At 40.8% G+C, this 16,122-nt stretch overlaps 1 protein-coding gene and 1 pseudogene across 2 annotated transcripts in view; one reads left to right on the top strand and one right to left on the bottom strand.

Annotated features, from left to right (window-relative positions):
* The first annotated feature begins 1,982 nt into the window (after nt 1-1,982).
* On the top strand, nt 1,983-4,746 carry LOC148898359 (aminopeptidase N-like; annotated as a pseudogene).
* A 1,157-nt stretch (nt 4,747-5,903) lies between these two features.
* LOC148898358 (synaptic vesicle glycoprotein 2B-like) overlaps nt 5,904-16,122 on the bottom strand; it is a 37,696-nt gene continuing 27,477 nt past the window's right edge. For both annotated transcript variants that reach the window (XM_088997527.1, XM_088997528.1), the window contains 3 exons: nt 15,712-15,909; nt 13,576-13,735; nt 5,904-10,428 (listed from right to left, as the gene is read on the bottom strand). In XM_088997527.1, coding sequence (XP_088853653.1) covers nt 10,245-10,428; nt 13,576-13,735; nt 15,712-15,909 — 542 coding nt within the window. In that variant the 3' untranslated portion in view covers nt 5,904-10,244. The remainder of the gene's footprint in view (nt 10,429-13,575; nt 13,736-15,711; nt 15,910-16,122) is intronic.

Genomic DNA, 16,122 nt, shown 5'->3' with positions numbered 1-16,122 from the left:
GGAAAAGTGACTCAGAAACAATTTTTACTGGACGCTCAGTCCAAAGTGTCGGTGGAATCCCCATATAAGTATGCCTTAAAAAAAAAAAAAAGATCTAGTGCTCAATATTTGATGCTAATTATTTTATGTGATCTAATTTGCTTTTATCCTGAATTCAACAGCTATGAGTGGTTGATTCCAATTAATTGGATGAAGTCTGGCGAGGTCCAAAAAGATATCTGGTGGCTGATGAAAAAAACAGATATTTCCATCCATCCATCCATCCATCCATCCATCCATCCATCCATCCATCCATCCATCCATCTATGTCGTGGGGGGTGCTGCAGCCTATTGCAAGCCGTCTTCGGGTACGAGGCGGGGGACAACCTGAATTGGTTGCCAGCCAATTGCACACAAAGACACACGACAGTCACTCTAACACTCACACCTTGGGCCAATTTGGAGTGTTCAATCTGCGTGCCATGCATGTTTTTGGAATGTGGGAGGAAACTGGAGGACCCGGAGAAAACCACAAATATAGTACAAACAATGGTTTATAGGGCAACGACACACACGTGTTACATATCATTTGACTTCACTTCATAGACCACAATCATAAGGTGTCATTCTTCCATCCATTCTCTGGAGCCCTTGTTCTCATTCAGCTCACAGCTGCCTTATAGTGACCGGCTGCGTATAGCCCGGACTGCTCACCAGTAGAGACAAAGAACCAGTCACACTAATTAACACTATTTTTGTGTCTACAAGTCTAGTGCAATGTGTGTGAGCACTGGGATAATTTTCTCTCTGTTGTATATATTTGTACATGGGTACAAATTGGCATTTGCACCTTTGTGGGGATGAACACAGAGCCTCCTCACTGTATCATATAATGCACCGCTGTCAGGAAAAGGTGAGCTGAGCCGAAAGGCGAAGCTTTCGATTACTAATCAATGTTCCTATTATCACCTATGGTCACAAGTTGTTGGTCATGACTGAAAGGATATAAGCGGCTGAAAAGTTGCCTCAGCCGTCCCTTCGAGATTGAAGTGGCATCAGGATCCCTCTGAGACGCCTCCTTGTTGAGGTTTTTCAGGCATGCCTGCTTTAAGATTCAAACTTAAAACCTCAGATTTCTGGATGATTGCCTGGCTTATATTGAAGGGAAAATGAAATCTCTCGGTTTGGAACTTGAAAGATATGTTTTTTTTTAACATGACACACTCGAACTATTCTGACAAAACTGGCAAATCATGTACCTTGCTGTATGTCCTCTCTTGGGTTGCCTCTTTTAAAAGTAAACTTGGAGATGAGGAGTGGTGGCTTGTGGATTCTTTGAATTATGATCAAGGAAACTGGGAAAGACTTCTGGCTCAGCTTATCAGAGATCATCAGGTACAGTAAAGTCTGATTTTAATGCTTCACCATTATTTTGTGGTTGAGGTTTTACTTTTTCATGGAATAAATAAAATTTCTATTATGTTGTATTTGTGAATTTTAAAATCTCTTGCACAGGTTATTCCACTAACAAACAGAGCCCAGCTGATGGATGATGCCTTCAATCTGGCCAGGTAGATTCAATTATGTCTGTGATTTTCACCTTCATTTACAAGCTTTTACAGGTACTTTGCTGTTACACACGACAACGCGAAGAGGATTATTTCTTTTAATCCATTCAGTCTACCAATTAAAATCAAGGATGACATTCACTTTTCCCCCTGCAAAACAACACAGAAACTAAAGTAATGCCATCATCCATCATCCAAAAACAGCAACTCTGAACAGGTGTAAAAGCTAGGAAGAAGATGCATTACCATTTCAACAATTTTAGAAATCGTATAGTCCGTATACAACTCAAACTGAAACATTTCTGTTTACTTTGTAGAGCTCGACTCGTCTCTGCCTCTCTTGCTCTGAGAATCACATCTTATTTATATGAGTGATTGATATCATTGAAGGATCCTTGGCAGACCGCTTTGAATAACTTTCACTATCATTACCTTATGTTGGACCAAACTGAGGTCTATCATCCCATGCAGGTACGTAAATCGTAACCTTTAAGCAAAACTGAGACATGTCATGGTTTTTTTTCAACCTTGTAAATATGGAAAACAACACAAACAAAATGTACTTTAATTACTTTTCTGAAACACTTCCAGGAGTACATGAAGAAATTAATCACCCCTCTTTACCAGTATTTTAAAAACATCACATCAGACTGGATCCAGGTTCCACAAAGAGACACAGACCAGTGGGTATGTTATATTAATTGTAGTTTATTGTGGCAGGTTACCACACTTTTGAGAACAACTCAAAAGCTGCCGAAATATTTTTAGGTTGTACTGTTGTACTGTGTGTACTGTTGAAGTTTTTGGACCATGCATCAAGTGTGCACAGAGTACTAGTGAGTCCATATCAATGATGAGTCATTGACACCACTGTTGATATTTGACATTTGCTAGTTATTGTGGTTTGTGGAAAATTGTTCAACTATCAAGTTGGACAGCGTGGTTTGTTTAAAAGTAAAAATCCAATGTACATGAGTTATACGTGTTGCTTGTTTGATCCCTATCATTCAGCGCTTCTTAGAGATCAATTGTGTAAAATTATGCTCATTGAAGAAACTATATATTTCCTCACAATTCAAAACAGTTCCATGATTTTTTCCCAAAATATACAAAACAGTATGTACCATGCTTTTGTAAAATCAAAATTAAACATATGCTACTTCATAGAAGTAATAAGCCCCATATTAGCTAAGGCTAATATACAACTCTGCCCCCTTAATACATAAATAAATAAATAAATAAATAAATAAATAAATAAATAAATAACTATAAATCAGTGCCACTTTGCTCACCTTTTGGCTTTGGAATGACAGCATTTGAGACTGCTGTAGTCATGGTGATGTGATGAGGAGATAACACTGACTGAAGAACTCTCAAAAGTATTGCAATCCAAGCCACCTTCAGGGAGGATAAACAGAGGGTAGTCAAAGGGTGTCAAACACATTTTTTTGCCGCAGGCCACATTGTAGTTGCGGTTTCCTCTCAGGGGCCGTTACGAATTTGGGGATGCCATTAGAATATTTAATCTCCTACACATATTACATATAGAGCGCTCACCAAATTAATGAATAACTACTTTTCAAATTTGAAGTCATAAATAATGACTGTTATTGCGGTTTCCTCGTCGTTCACAGGTATTCAAAATAATAAGTGTTAGACATTCTCAAGATGTTAAAGTAATTGGGGACTTATTGGGCGATGCTAGATATGAAACCTTGTTTGTGGCTTTGATGAATATTTTGTGGCTTTGATGAATTTGGATTTTTGGATGTCAATTGTAGTTCCCAGTACAACACACACGAGCGGGCAGACGTGCATAAGCATGTGCGAATGTGGAGGATATATACAATGTATAGATGTTGAATGTATAGATCTACACATGAATGTATTCTGATATTGAAATTGCTGAATTGATGTTTTGATGAGTGGTCATAAATGCCGTTGTGTGAAGCTGATTAACACGGTTGTCTCGTGTCGTCTTTCCTCGTCGTTCACAGTGCTACCTGCCTGTGACGCGTTTGAACCGACTCAGGTACCCCCTAGGCCCGAGGCCGGTTACATTGACATGGGACAATTTGAAATTTTGGTTTGAACGTCAGCAAGCATCATGGAATTTCACAAATTTGATATGCTGTCGCAGGCCAAATAAAATGATGTGATGGGCCTGATTTGGCCCCCGGGCCTTGACTTTGACACCTGTGGGGTAGTTGATTAGTGGATCAATGTCAGATAACGTCTCTTTCCTGCAGGTACAATCAGGGGAATACCATCCAAATTGCCTGCAGGACTAGAATACCACATTGCCAATGGTTGACCAGCACATGGTTCAAGGAATGGATGGACAACCCCCAACAAAACTTGTGTGTGCGACATGATATTATATTTTTTGGAACAGATGAACATCATGGATTTCTCTGAACAGAATCCATCTACACCTGCGGGATGCTGTCTACTGCAGTGCCATCGCGTCTGGTGACAAGGCAGAGTGGGAGTTTGGCTGGGCCCAGTTCAAGAATACATCTGTAGCCAGTGAGGCAAATCGGCTCAAATGTCTGCCCTTGCTTGTACCAGCAACACACAATTGCTGACGAGGTGAGTGTACTCTACTCATTCACACTTTGAATAAAAATGTCAATCTATCTGTCTTCAATGGCTGTAATCCCTGATTTCACGGATATCTCTCGTACACTTTAGAGCCATCTATGATTCGCAGTCAAGATGCCGCTTTTGTTATTGGGGCTGTGGCTGGCAACAGTTTGGGTCAGGAATTAGCATGGAACTTTGTGAGGCTTCAATGGGACTATATGTTCACTCAGTAAGTAATCTACTGAGAACGCTCATGATTTTTATAAGTGCAATAGTTAAAACTGTTCCTGGTGAACGTGTTCTAGATATAGTATGGGCTCCTTCAATTTTGCCGCGATAATTGATGAAGTCACAGCAAGATTTTCCACACCTGCCCACTTACAACAGGTCTGTCAATGTCAATAATAGTTAATGTGTTTCATGCATGTGTCTGAATTATTTTTTTCTGTTTCTTCTGGTAGCTGGAGGATTTTGTGAGTGAGCACCATGCTTTGGCTTTGGTTCTGCAACTCTAGCAGTGGAGCACGCCCTGGAGAGGACCAGAGCCAATATTAAATGGCTACAAAAGAACAAACAGGAGATCCTTGACTGGTTTAGCAGCCAGACAGGCTAGTAAAGTGTCAGAAAGTGAATGTTACTTACTTGCTTGCTAGATAAAGTAACTCTTCCTGTGAGGAGGTAAATTGAAACCTCGGGTAAGGTAACATATAGTCGATATAAAAAGTCTTCACCTTTGTTTAAATCCCCTTAATTTTTTTCATTTTATTTTTTTCGTGATTAGCTATTTTAAAATTGTTTCTTTTTTTAAGATTTTGACTGAGTGTTAGAGCAGTGTCAATTTTGCTTAGTGTTTTTGTCAGTGTGTGTGTGTGCGTGCCTGCGTGCGTGTGTGTGTGTGTGTGTGTGTGTGTGTGTGTGTGTGTGTGTGTGTGTGTGTGTGTGTGTGTGTGTGTGTGTGTGTGTGTGTGTGTGTGTGTGTGTGTGTGTGTTGGTGGCGATGACAAATCTGATCATTAAAGCAAAACTGTCAGTTCTCCGACAGCCATTCAACAAGATTCATTTATTCATTGACCGAAACACAAATCATTCACGCTCATACTCTCTCCATGAAATCTTATTATTCTGTGTATCTGATCTTTGTATTTGATCAGTGATGATAGACCTTCGTATTTTCCCGGGATTCTGGATTTTCAAATGTTCATGAAAATTGCGGAAAAAAATACCAAAAAATAATCAAGGTATGAGTTGACAACATTGAATGAAAACACATATGAGCTTGTTTTGCTTTCACGAGTGTAACCATTTTGAGGCATAAACATTAGTAACAGTCACATCCCTCCCCTCACATTTTCATGGCCTCGCCATATCTCTGAGATTTCGAAGTTTTAGCAAAAACGGAAGCCACAAAGTAGTGAGATTAATCATTCGATTGAAAGTATTTGAAGTGTTTTTGGATAATGTAAATCAGGCGTGATCAGCCAGGTACACCCCCAGCGCTATGTTCAAACAGGTAAACGGGCAAGTTGGCATATGTGCAATAGACGAGTGTGAGGCGTTCAAGTGGTCATGACTTGAGGAATAAGACTACAATAGAAAGGTCGAAAAAACCTGGGGAGTCAGTTATAATCACACACACACACACACACAATCACACTGGCACGCCCACACGCACGCACAAACGCACGCGCACGCATACACATACACACAAAATAAATATAACCAATATACTGTATATCAAACCACGAGCAACCAATGAATTGTAAGAAAAAAAATTCAATCACAAGCATTTGGAACAAACATTGGGCTTTGCTTTTATTTGGACCAGACACAACTAATGACGTTGGAAAATTATGAATATGGTAAGCCATAAATACTGTCTGTCACCATTTCATAGTCAAAAGCAATTTGGCTATTGGTGTCATGACATCATAAAAAAAACAAGACACTCTCAGCAGGTACTGTTTTGCCCCTTTTTTTCCCACGATGAAAAAAAGCATATTGGATACTTGATAGTTTGTAAAACAATCTGAGGTAAATCAAGGAAAATGTTTCTTCAGCCGACGTTCGCTGAGGAAGCTCTTCGGATCAGGAGCGAAATGTCAGACACTTTCAAAGAAGTAGAAATGACGGCTGAAGAAACCTTTTTGGTTACAATGTGGAATCCATCCAAGGGAACACACTTTGTGGCTACTTTCCCGAAAACCCAAATAAAATACATGTAGTGTAACGAGAGTCAACATAACTATTCCCATATTTTCATTTCGTTGCAAAAGGAATGACAGGACATGTAAGATATTGCTGGGGGTGTTTTGGATATTTTCATCTTCTGAGAAGGCCCTTGGTAACAGTGGGCATTTCGCTGCTGTAATATTGTGTCAATATATGTTGATTGTGTCCCACGTGCTGCGGTGGCCAAGCAGACACGCAGAGGTAAGCAACACCTCATGTGGCAGGTGGAAATTAGTGAATTCAGTTTGGATTATTATTCTTTGTTATGCTCTCTAATCCCTTATGTTCACTGAATTTAAGCAAAGGGATGTCATGGTATTGATTCCTTAGCTGTATCCCTCGTGTGCAAGTTTTGGTTTGGTGACAGCACATGTACAGTATGTTGATCTAAAGCTACAACTGTTTTGAGACATCATCCTTGAAGCCCCAAGATGGAGGACACTGATTTGCTGTGGCGAGCTTTGAAGGGAAAAGCCGAAAGGAAAAGAAGAAGATCCTTGAAGCCCCACAGGCAATGTTCCCTCTAAACTGCGCGCGTGCGCAATCGCGCACAAGAACATCTATACAGCGCACAAAATAAAATAAAACAAACACATTACTCAATATCTAATTTTAGAACCGATATATAATCTAGTTAATTAGACCAATTATATACAGTAAAGTCTCATTATATCGATATTCTCGAGTCGGAAAAAATATCGATATAACCGGACTATCGATATATCCGATCCTGCGCCGAACTGCATTAAATTAAATTATTATACCCATGGATTGCGTAGCTAGCATGCTTTTGTACTGTAGTGAAGTGAAAAATAAATTTATGCATTAAATAAAAACATCATTTATTATTTTCATAACACACTCGTGCAATCATGACTCTGAGTAGCACTTGACATTGTTGACATTGTACACACGAGAGAAACCACGAACACCAGCATGTACATACTGTGATACAGTGATTATTGCAAGCGATAAAGATATCTGAATACAACACAATTAAATACATGTATGGAAAACAAAAACTGCAACATTTACATTACTTACGTTGATAAAGTATTCTGCGGCACGTCGAACTCTTTCGCGATGGAGGATTTGCTCCTTGTTGGATTCTCCTCGACAGCCTAGTGGCTTGCCCTGTACTTCATTCCGAAGTCACAATTCTTACGTTTCCCTATGGTTGAAATTGGTGTTCAACAATTGCATACTGTATAAGAAGACTATGATATGTTTCAGATGCTATTGCAGCTCTGCTACACTGTGCAAGACACAAAAGCTGGTCACGTGACCGACGGTGTGACCGTTACAGATATCGCTAATGGTGGTACTGTATATAAACCCTTCAGAAAATATCGATTCATCTTAAACTGCTTTTGTATCGATATAACCAGGGCAAAATGGCTGGTGGGAGATGACGACAGCCACTATTGCCTTGTACTTTGTTCCAAGGTCACAATTCTTATGTTTTCCCATGGTTGAAATTGGTGTTGAACAGTATGTTTCAGATGCTATTGCAGCTCTGCTACACAGTGCAAGACACGATACAGATATCGCTAATGGTGGTACTGCATAGAAAACCTTAAGCAAATATCTATTCATCTTAAGCTGCTTTTGCATCGATATAAGCAGAGCAAAATGGCTGGTGGGAGATGAAACGGGCACCGGAGTAACCGGATTATCGTAATAACCCGGTATCGTACTAAACTGAACTGATTATACATACAAGACTAGAAATTTGCTGGGAAATGAAAATAGTATCATAATATGCAGTACTATCAATATCACCGATATCGATGTAACGAGACTTTACTGTATATATATGTTGTACCATCTTGCAATGTAACTCAATGAGTGACAGGTGTCCAGCCAATAATGCCGTACAGTTCACGTCTCGGAGCAGGTACACATCTGATGTTGCTCACAGTGGTCGTCAGTGTGCTCAGGTAGCTTGTGTGTCTGCTCAGACACATTAAAAATTAGGGGGAACATTGCCCACAAGTGGAGGTAAACCAGGATTTAGACTGAAATCTTGGCATCATCTGCACTTTGTCTTTGGGGAATGCTGAGCGCATGTAAGTCATTTGAGTCATGCACAGACACAAGTGAATGATTTCAACTATAGAGGAAGCACGTAGCAGGTTTGAAGGTGCATACGCCATACAAACGAGATACAACATGAGACAAACATGCAGTTAGTCACTTAGACGACCAATTGCGGCACGGAACCGCTTGCGACAATTACACATCAACATAAAATTTTACAAAGAAAAGAAAACATCATTACCCACACATGTTGTGCTCTTGTGTCCATGTTTGTGTGTAGTTAGTGTGTTTCGCGTCATCAGATCGAGGAGTGGCTTGGAATGTAATAAGCATGTGCAAGTTGAGGGAGATTTGCACACCAAATCCAGCAGACATTTAAACAGCTTCTTCCCCCAAGCCATTAACTCTTTGAACAGTAGCCCAAATGGAACTGTATAGTGCCTCTTTGCATTTTTTTGATGATGATCAAAGCAGTGTTTTTGACCAGAAACAAATTCCTTGTCTGTTCTACATACTTGGCAATAAAGATGATTCTGATTCTGATTTTAGATATATTACACATTAGATATATTAGATATATTACAACATTTTAAGAATGTCTCAAATTGTAGTACATTTAATTGTTTTCCCTTAAAGGGGTAAGGTATTTTGACTGACAATATAAGAGATTCATCTTAATATATTTGGACTGCAAATGGATCCATTTGGTTTAAGGTCAATTCATTCACAAAAATGAATATGTATGTTGTCCCTGCACGGTCACTGTGATTGATTAACTACAAGTCCAGACTGGTAGTCTATCTTCTTCAATACATCAACAACAAAATAGGAAATACCTGAATGAATATTTAACAAATTAACACCTCTCTATTCATGCCGGCAAGAAAATCAAAATCATCAATGTAAAAAAGCTATGAATAAAACATAACCGATGATAGTTCTAAATACGTTTTGTTTGGCAAATATCTGACCACAGGCGTAGGTGGGGACCCGATTTGGCTGTTAAATTAAGTAGACTTGCAAAAATGTGGCCCATTGATTTAACTTTCACAGTTTAGTCTCCCCTAAATGTATCAGTCAATAGAACTGACACAGACTGGTTGTCAGCTCATCATACCTGTGGTGTAATTTTTTTCCAACGCAATAAAAAGTGACTCTTATTTTGTTGCCAGAGACAATTCCAAACTTTGTCAGGTCAATTGCGGATTCACATAGGACAGGAGATGTGAGACAATCTTTTCATCAATGGATGCTACAGCTGCGTGTTTGCTTTCAACATTTAGTTTGTAGTCGACGTGCACATTCCACCATGATGTCCCTGATCCACTGGTGGAAAGACGCTTTGATCCTCTCCTCTTTCATCTAGAACTGCTTAGTGTAACAAAGAGGGTACAGAAAGTGCCTCAGAATGAATGACTCTGTGTCTTTGTGTTGTCATGTTATTTGTTTTTTCGTGTTTTTTTTTTTGTTCTTTTGACTTCAAACGGCGCCGCGACAGTGGCTGCCTTTCCAGCAGCTCCTGTATTTTGTTTTTCTACTTTCATTCCTTTCATAACTTTGCTGCTGTGAAATGTAAAAGTTTCTCCACTGCGAGACGAATAAAGGCAAATCCAATCTTATGTACTACTATGGATCTCATCACACACTGCCTGATAGGCCTTTCAAAACACACATCGTCAACATAAAAAAATGAAGATTATAATATGGCATTTTCTATTGAAAATGTGTGAATTGCTTCCATCGGGGAATTGGGGAAAAAAACTAAAAATAAAAGTCAATCCGTGCTGCCAAGCCTTCAACATCATGGCTTGAATGCTCTTCACTTTTGGACCTCAAGTGACCTCATTGGAGAATTTTCTCTCGCGTGTCGGGCAGTTTGAGGGCCACCACACCGCCGCAGACCAGCGCAGCAAATGACAGCAGGATGGGGATGGCTTTGGTGATGCCCACAAAACTGGCAAAGATAGAGCTGCCAAGAACTGCCGCCAGCTTACAGAGAGCATTCAGGACGCCAAAGGCTGTTGCCCTGGGATACAGACAGACATAAGAAGATTTTATTTTATCTTCCCCCGCAACCTTAAATAGCTTGATGCGCCATTTTTGGCATGAAGTAGTAATTGTAACTCCCGCTTTGAATTACTGTGATCAAAATGCAATGCCAGATAGCGATATCAATTGAACACTCCCAGAGGAGGCAGAACATCACACATTTTAAATCAGTTCCACAGATGTGGAGGTAAACAGTTATAGTGACTACACAAGATAAATCGGATTGGATGTTAATGGTAAAGGACAGATTTGTTCATCTAATTTCATGAAATTAAGTATTCAAAGAAAAAAAATCTGCCCATGATTTTAGAGTCATAATGCTCTTGTTGGCTCAAATTACCAGCACAATGAATTTTGTGCCAACTACGGTGTTGAGGCAGGTTAAGAAAGACACAAAGAACAAACGAGGTCATCAGTCAGAAGGAGTCATCTTGCATCACGACACTGCAATTGTCTAACACAGAAACACACATGCCGCATGACAATAAGCTGGGCTGAGAACTCCTTTCTCATCCTCCATGCAGCCCAGACATTGCCCCTTAAAGGACAACCGACGTCACTTTTTTGTTTACTAACTGACATCAGAAAAACGTTTTATAGCATCTAAAATACCCAAAACTATATTACGATATTTTTATTCAAATGCAAAACACCAATAAAAATGACTTAAAGTGTCCAAAATCTGCAAAAAATTGAGCTGCGAATTGGGCATTTTCAGAAAGTCCCGCCCCCACGTTTTGCAATGCTGGAGAATCAAAACAATGGCTTCAGATTCGGAGAATATGCTTTCTTGTTACACATCCAGTTATGAATATGATTCAAATAGTTCTGAAGAGGAAAGCAAACATGTTTGCAATTGATTAAATAATTTATTCCATGCCATTTTGAGGCAACATTTGGGGAAAATGTCTCACCCAAAAAGAGGCAGAAAATGGTCACCAAGCTCCTGTGAGGAATGAATCAGCCCGTTTCCACAGGCTGATAAATTCCTTACATGGAGCTTGGACGCCCTCTTCTGGCTCTTTCTGGTGCAACATGAGGCTTTCAGACCAAACAAGCATTGACGTGATGGAAGGACTGCTACAATGAGTCAATTTTTTCGGTCAGGGGAATTCCTTCAGTGACGTCACGTACGGACTCGTCACCAACTCAAAAACAAGACTTCCAGAATATTCATTGTGAGTCTTAAAACGTAAAATATAGCTATATGCGGTGGAATCTTTGTAAAATACGCTCAGTAGAAGTCATTTGAAGCAGTTTTACAAATTATGGACACAACTTGTCCGAAGACGTCGGTTGTCCTTTAAAACTTTTACCTGTTTGGTCATTTAAAAGCTTAGTTCGTGAGAAGAATGAAATTTGAAAATGAAGAAGTCAAAAGTGTTCCAAGCGACAGGTTGAGACATCAATCAAAAATGTTTTAGGCTGAGGGAATGTAGAAGCTTGCACAGAGATGGAAAAGGTGTGTAACAGTGCTGGGAGACTACATAAAAATAAATCGATCTGAATTAGAAGGGTCGTCACCCTGGCTGACTGGTTAGGTGATGGACTCCCAATGCGAAGGTCCTGGGTTCAATCCCAGCTCAGGCCCAAATTACTAACTTGCGGTTTTGGCAGCCCCGTGATTGAGTGGTTAGCATGCTGCCCGAATTCACAGTGAAGAAGTTGTGAGTTCAAATCCTGCTCCGGCTTCCCAGTGTGGAGTTTGCATGTTCTGCCTGGGCCCGCTTGGGCTTTCCTCCCCAAAACACGCATGGCAGGCTTATCTAAATTGTCCTGAGGTGTGAGTGTGAAAGTGAATGGTTGTTTATCTCTGTGTGCCCTGCGATTGGCTCTAAACCAGTTCAGGGTGTCCCCTGCCGAGTGCCCGAAGACGGTTGGGATAGATCTAGTCCCCAACCCTGTACCCCTAATGAGGACAAAGCAGTCAGGAAGAAATGAATGAATGAATGAATGAATTAAAAGTCCTGATAGTAAAAGATTCACCTTACTTGTCACCGTACAATTCAATGTGTCAATTATTCTTCTGCTGTTTTCATCCCTACTCCCGATGTTTTTTCTGTCATGCTGCACATCCCCTCAAATCTATCAGGCTGCTTTTTAAGGAAACATCACACACATAAAAACAACCACGGAAGAGAGTTTTTTTTTTCTCAATGTTGTCAAACCCCCACCCCTCCCGGTTGCACAGCAAAATTATTGCTGCATAAAAATAATATCAAAAAAATCTGCATGACCATGAAAATGGACAGGGAAAATTAAAAATGTAACAAGAAAATATATCATCCTGTTGTGACCAAACCAGGGACTGTTCAGGGGACAGAGGACCTCTCTGCGTGCTCATTGATTTTGGATGGTTGATTGGTTATTTAAATACAGGCTGGAGTCGATGAATAGTGTCTTCTTAATAAGAATATTCCTGGCATCAGTGAAATACAGACAAATGGCTATATATCACAAGTGCGATGAAGAAAGGGATTCACATCATATTTATATCATCCGAGGGGCGGTACCGAAAATTATGGTGCTGCATCAGGACTTTTGTTTCTCCTAAAATACGTCTGTGTAAGCTCTCAGTCGTACAGGAGTGGTCCATCGATGAGAAGGTTTCTTCAGCCGTCATCTGTACAAAAGTGAAGGTTTCGGACGTTTCGCCTCCTATCCAAGAGGCTTCGTCAGCGAACTAAAGTCTGACTGGTCGTATCGGCCCCATTTATATATCCCTAATGTCCAGACATGGTGGCGCCGGACACAGCTATGATAGGTCCCTACTCTCAGGTTGGGGGGGGCAGGGGCACTCCCCCCGGTGATACCGGGGGGAGTGCCCCTGGGAGTCCCCTGGGAGTCAGACTTTAGTTCGCTGACGAAGCCTCTTGGATAGGAGGCGAAACGTCCGAAACCTTCACTTTTGTACAGATGACGGCTGAAAAAACCTTCTCATCAATTTCTCCTAAAATGATTCTTAGCTTGTATCAACAGTGCACTTTAATGACGCACTGCTGAGGTCTGTGTTTTTTGGCTCACACTTGGCTAAGAAACAGTTACGCTGTGGTCATGAAAAGGTATCATAAAAAGTAAGAATTGTATGACTAAATATGGGCGGAATACACACACCAGTGCATACCTTTTAGAAGCAGGGTAAAGCTCGACTGTCACGACCTCAATGCCGTTCCATGCAGCCACACTGACGCCACAGAAGAGACACTGTAGAGCGATAATCGCAGATTGACTGAAGCTCAGAAACAGGAAAAAGGTACAGCCTGCTGAAATCAGCATCGAGCCACCTGAGATGAAAATTCCCATTAGAGGATCTTTGCCAAAGTTGCCGTAATGTATTACATTTTGTTTTTTTAACAATTCTGAACATACAAACACAGACGCCAGAGTGACAAACATAAAGGCAAATGCTCTAACTCTAGAATGGAAATATATTACAAAGCAACTGGTAGAGTACTTGTATATAAGTTATGACTTTCTGCTTTTGAATGCGGTACCAGTGCAACCCTAAAATGACTACATTTGGGTACAAAGCAAATTGCTTTTGAATGTGGTACCAGTGGAACCCTAAAATGACTGCATTTGGGTACAAAGCAAATGGAAAGGTACACAGTGGGTAAATGAAGTTGGTTTGGCATGCCAAGAAGACCAGCTGGTTCCTGTTACCAGATTTGTATGGAGGTTAGTAGCATCTGATAAAGACGACGACAGGATGTCGAGTCTGAGACACATCAACAGCTGTAATCACAAATACTGAACTCAAGCCTGATCATGTGTCCCACTCAGGAATGCATTGTGTATATGCCTCCGCTCTTCTGTAAACTCCCTTAAAAAGAATAAAAGTGAGGAGAAATCACAGTTTTTTTTCAGAGCTGAACGATGACTGTTACAGTTTACACTTCTCAGTTCCAGAGCGGTTCCAATATCGTAAACCGAGACATATCTTAGCGCAACAAAGAAAACTCCGCTTGACTCTGAATCACTGTTCTGTTTTAAGAATGTGAGGGCACAGAGCTGTGAGTCGGACAGGCAGCACTGGGGGCAGCAGGGGACTGTCCCGGCTCCATTCCTGTTCACCCTCTACACCTCGAACTTCACCTACATCACTCCAGCCTGCCACCTTCAGAAGTTCTCTGATGACTCTGCGATTTTTGGCCTCATTACGGGGTAGATAATCGGGAGTACAGGGACTGAAGAAGGATTTGATGGATGCCAGAAGAATCACCTCCAGATCAACCAGGAAAAACGAAGGTGTGGTTTATGGATTTCCGGGGAACACAGTCCTCACTGCACTGATGAACACCCATGGTATGGACATAGAGAGGGTGACCTCCTGGATGTTATTTGGTGTTCTTCTCAACAATAAACTTGACTGGTCTACAAACACGGATGCCCTGATCAGGAAAGGCCTCTGGTACTTGTAACGGAGCACTGGGAACTCTTACTCTGCCCCCCCCCCCACACACACACTCCATATACACGCACACACACACACACACATGCACACACATGCACACGCACACGCACATGCACACGCACACACACAGACTCCCTAAATGTTCTTTTAAAGATACCATTATTTGTTTTCAAATCTTTGAATGACCTCACTCCACCTTACTTCACCGAGTTACTCCAACCCTACACACCTGCCCAGCACCTTGGTCTTATTATTACAAGTACCAAGAACTAAGCGGAGGCTCAGAGGGCATAAAGTCTTTACTGTTGCTGGACCCTCTCTTTGGCATTGTTGGTCCCTCTTTGGAATGACCTCATACTCAGTATTCAGAAAACTCTACCTGTTTTACAGTTTTGTGATTTCTACCGTCTTTGTCATTAATTTATTTTTTTTGTGCTATAAATATGATATTTGCTCCGTGTACAACACTTTGTGTACGGCGGTGGTCGTTATAATGTGCTCTATAAATAAAGTTGAGTTCAGTTCATTTACCTAATAGCAGTTGCTGATGGTGTAGTAGTGCAATGGCCTGATTTGTATACAGGGCAGGCAATGTGGGATAACTTCAGCATGAACGTTATTTAGTTATTTTATACTGTTATGATCTCATCTTCAGCACCTCTACTAATGGTGTGTAACAAAAGAAATTGTGCCACTCTTGACAGGCTTATTATGTACTTCCCGTACATAATAAACCTGGCAAGAGGGCATGTCTCCAAATGCCGAATTTCCAATCTCACCTAACCTCTCAGGTATGTGAATCAGCCAATACCAGCTGAGAAGTCAGCAAAGCAAAATACACATCACCTATAATCTTCACTCTCCCAATCTTTTCCATGAAGAGGGCGGAGATGATGTTGCCAGGCAACACGGCCAGACTGCCAAGGAAACTGACCAGATATATGAGGATATCATTCTCTTCACTAGTGTCCAGGTGGCAGCCATGTTTATCGTGCTCAAAAGTGTTGTTTTCCATTTTACAGTCAATGAACCTCTCTTTCAGATCTACAGAGAGAAAGAATATCATGATTAAGGGAGGGACAGGCTGTTGTCGTTCTTTGTATTGGGGCGGGAGGAAATGAAAAGTAAATCCCAAAATTAAATCCAAAAACTAAATCCAAAATACAAACTATGTTTCCCCATCAAAGTAAATCCTCTTTGTCACATGTACGTTCCAAAGCTTTCGTATACTCCTGCAAGGATATTTCCAGGATCTTG

This window comes from Hippocampus bargibanti, linkage group LG05 (assembly GCF_051943395.1).
Source record: "Hippocampus bargibanti isolate YZ-2025 linkage group LG05, ASM5194339v1, whole genome shotgun sequence".
Taxonomy (NCBI): Eukaryota; Metazoa; Chordata; class Actinopteri; order Syngnathiformes; family Syngnathidae; genus Hippocampus; species Hippocampus bargibanti.
The sequence above is the reverse complement of the archived record's forward strand: the minus strand, read 5'-3'. Positions and strand labels throughout refer to the sequence as shown.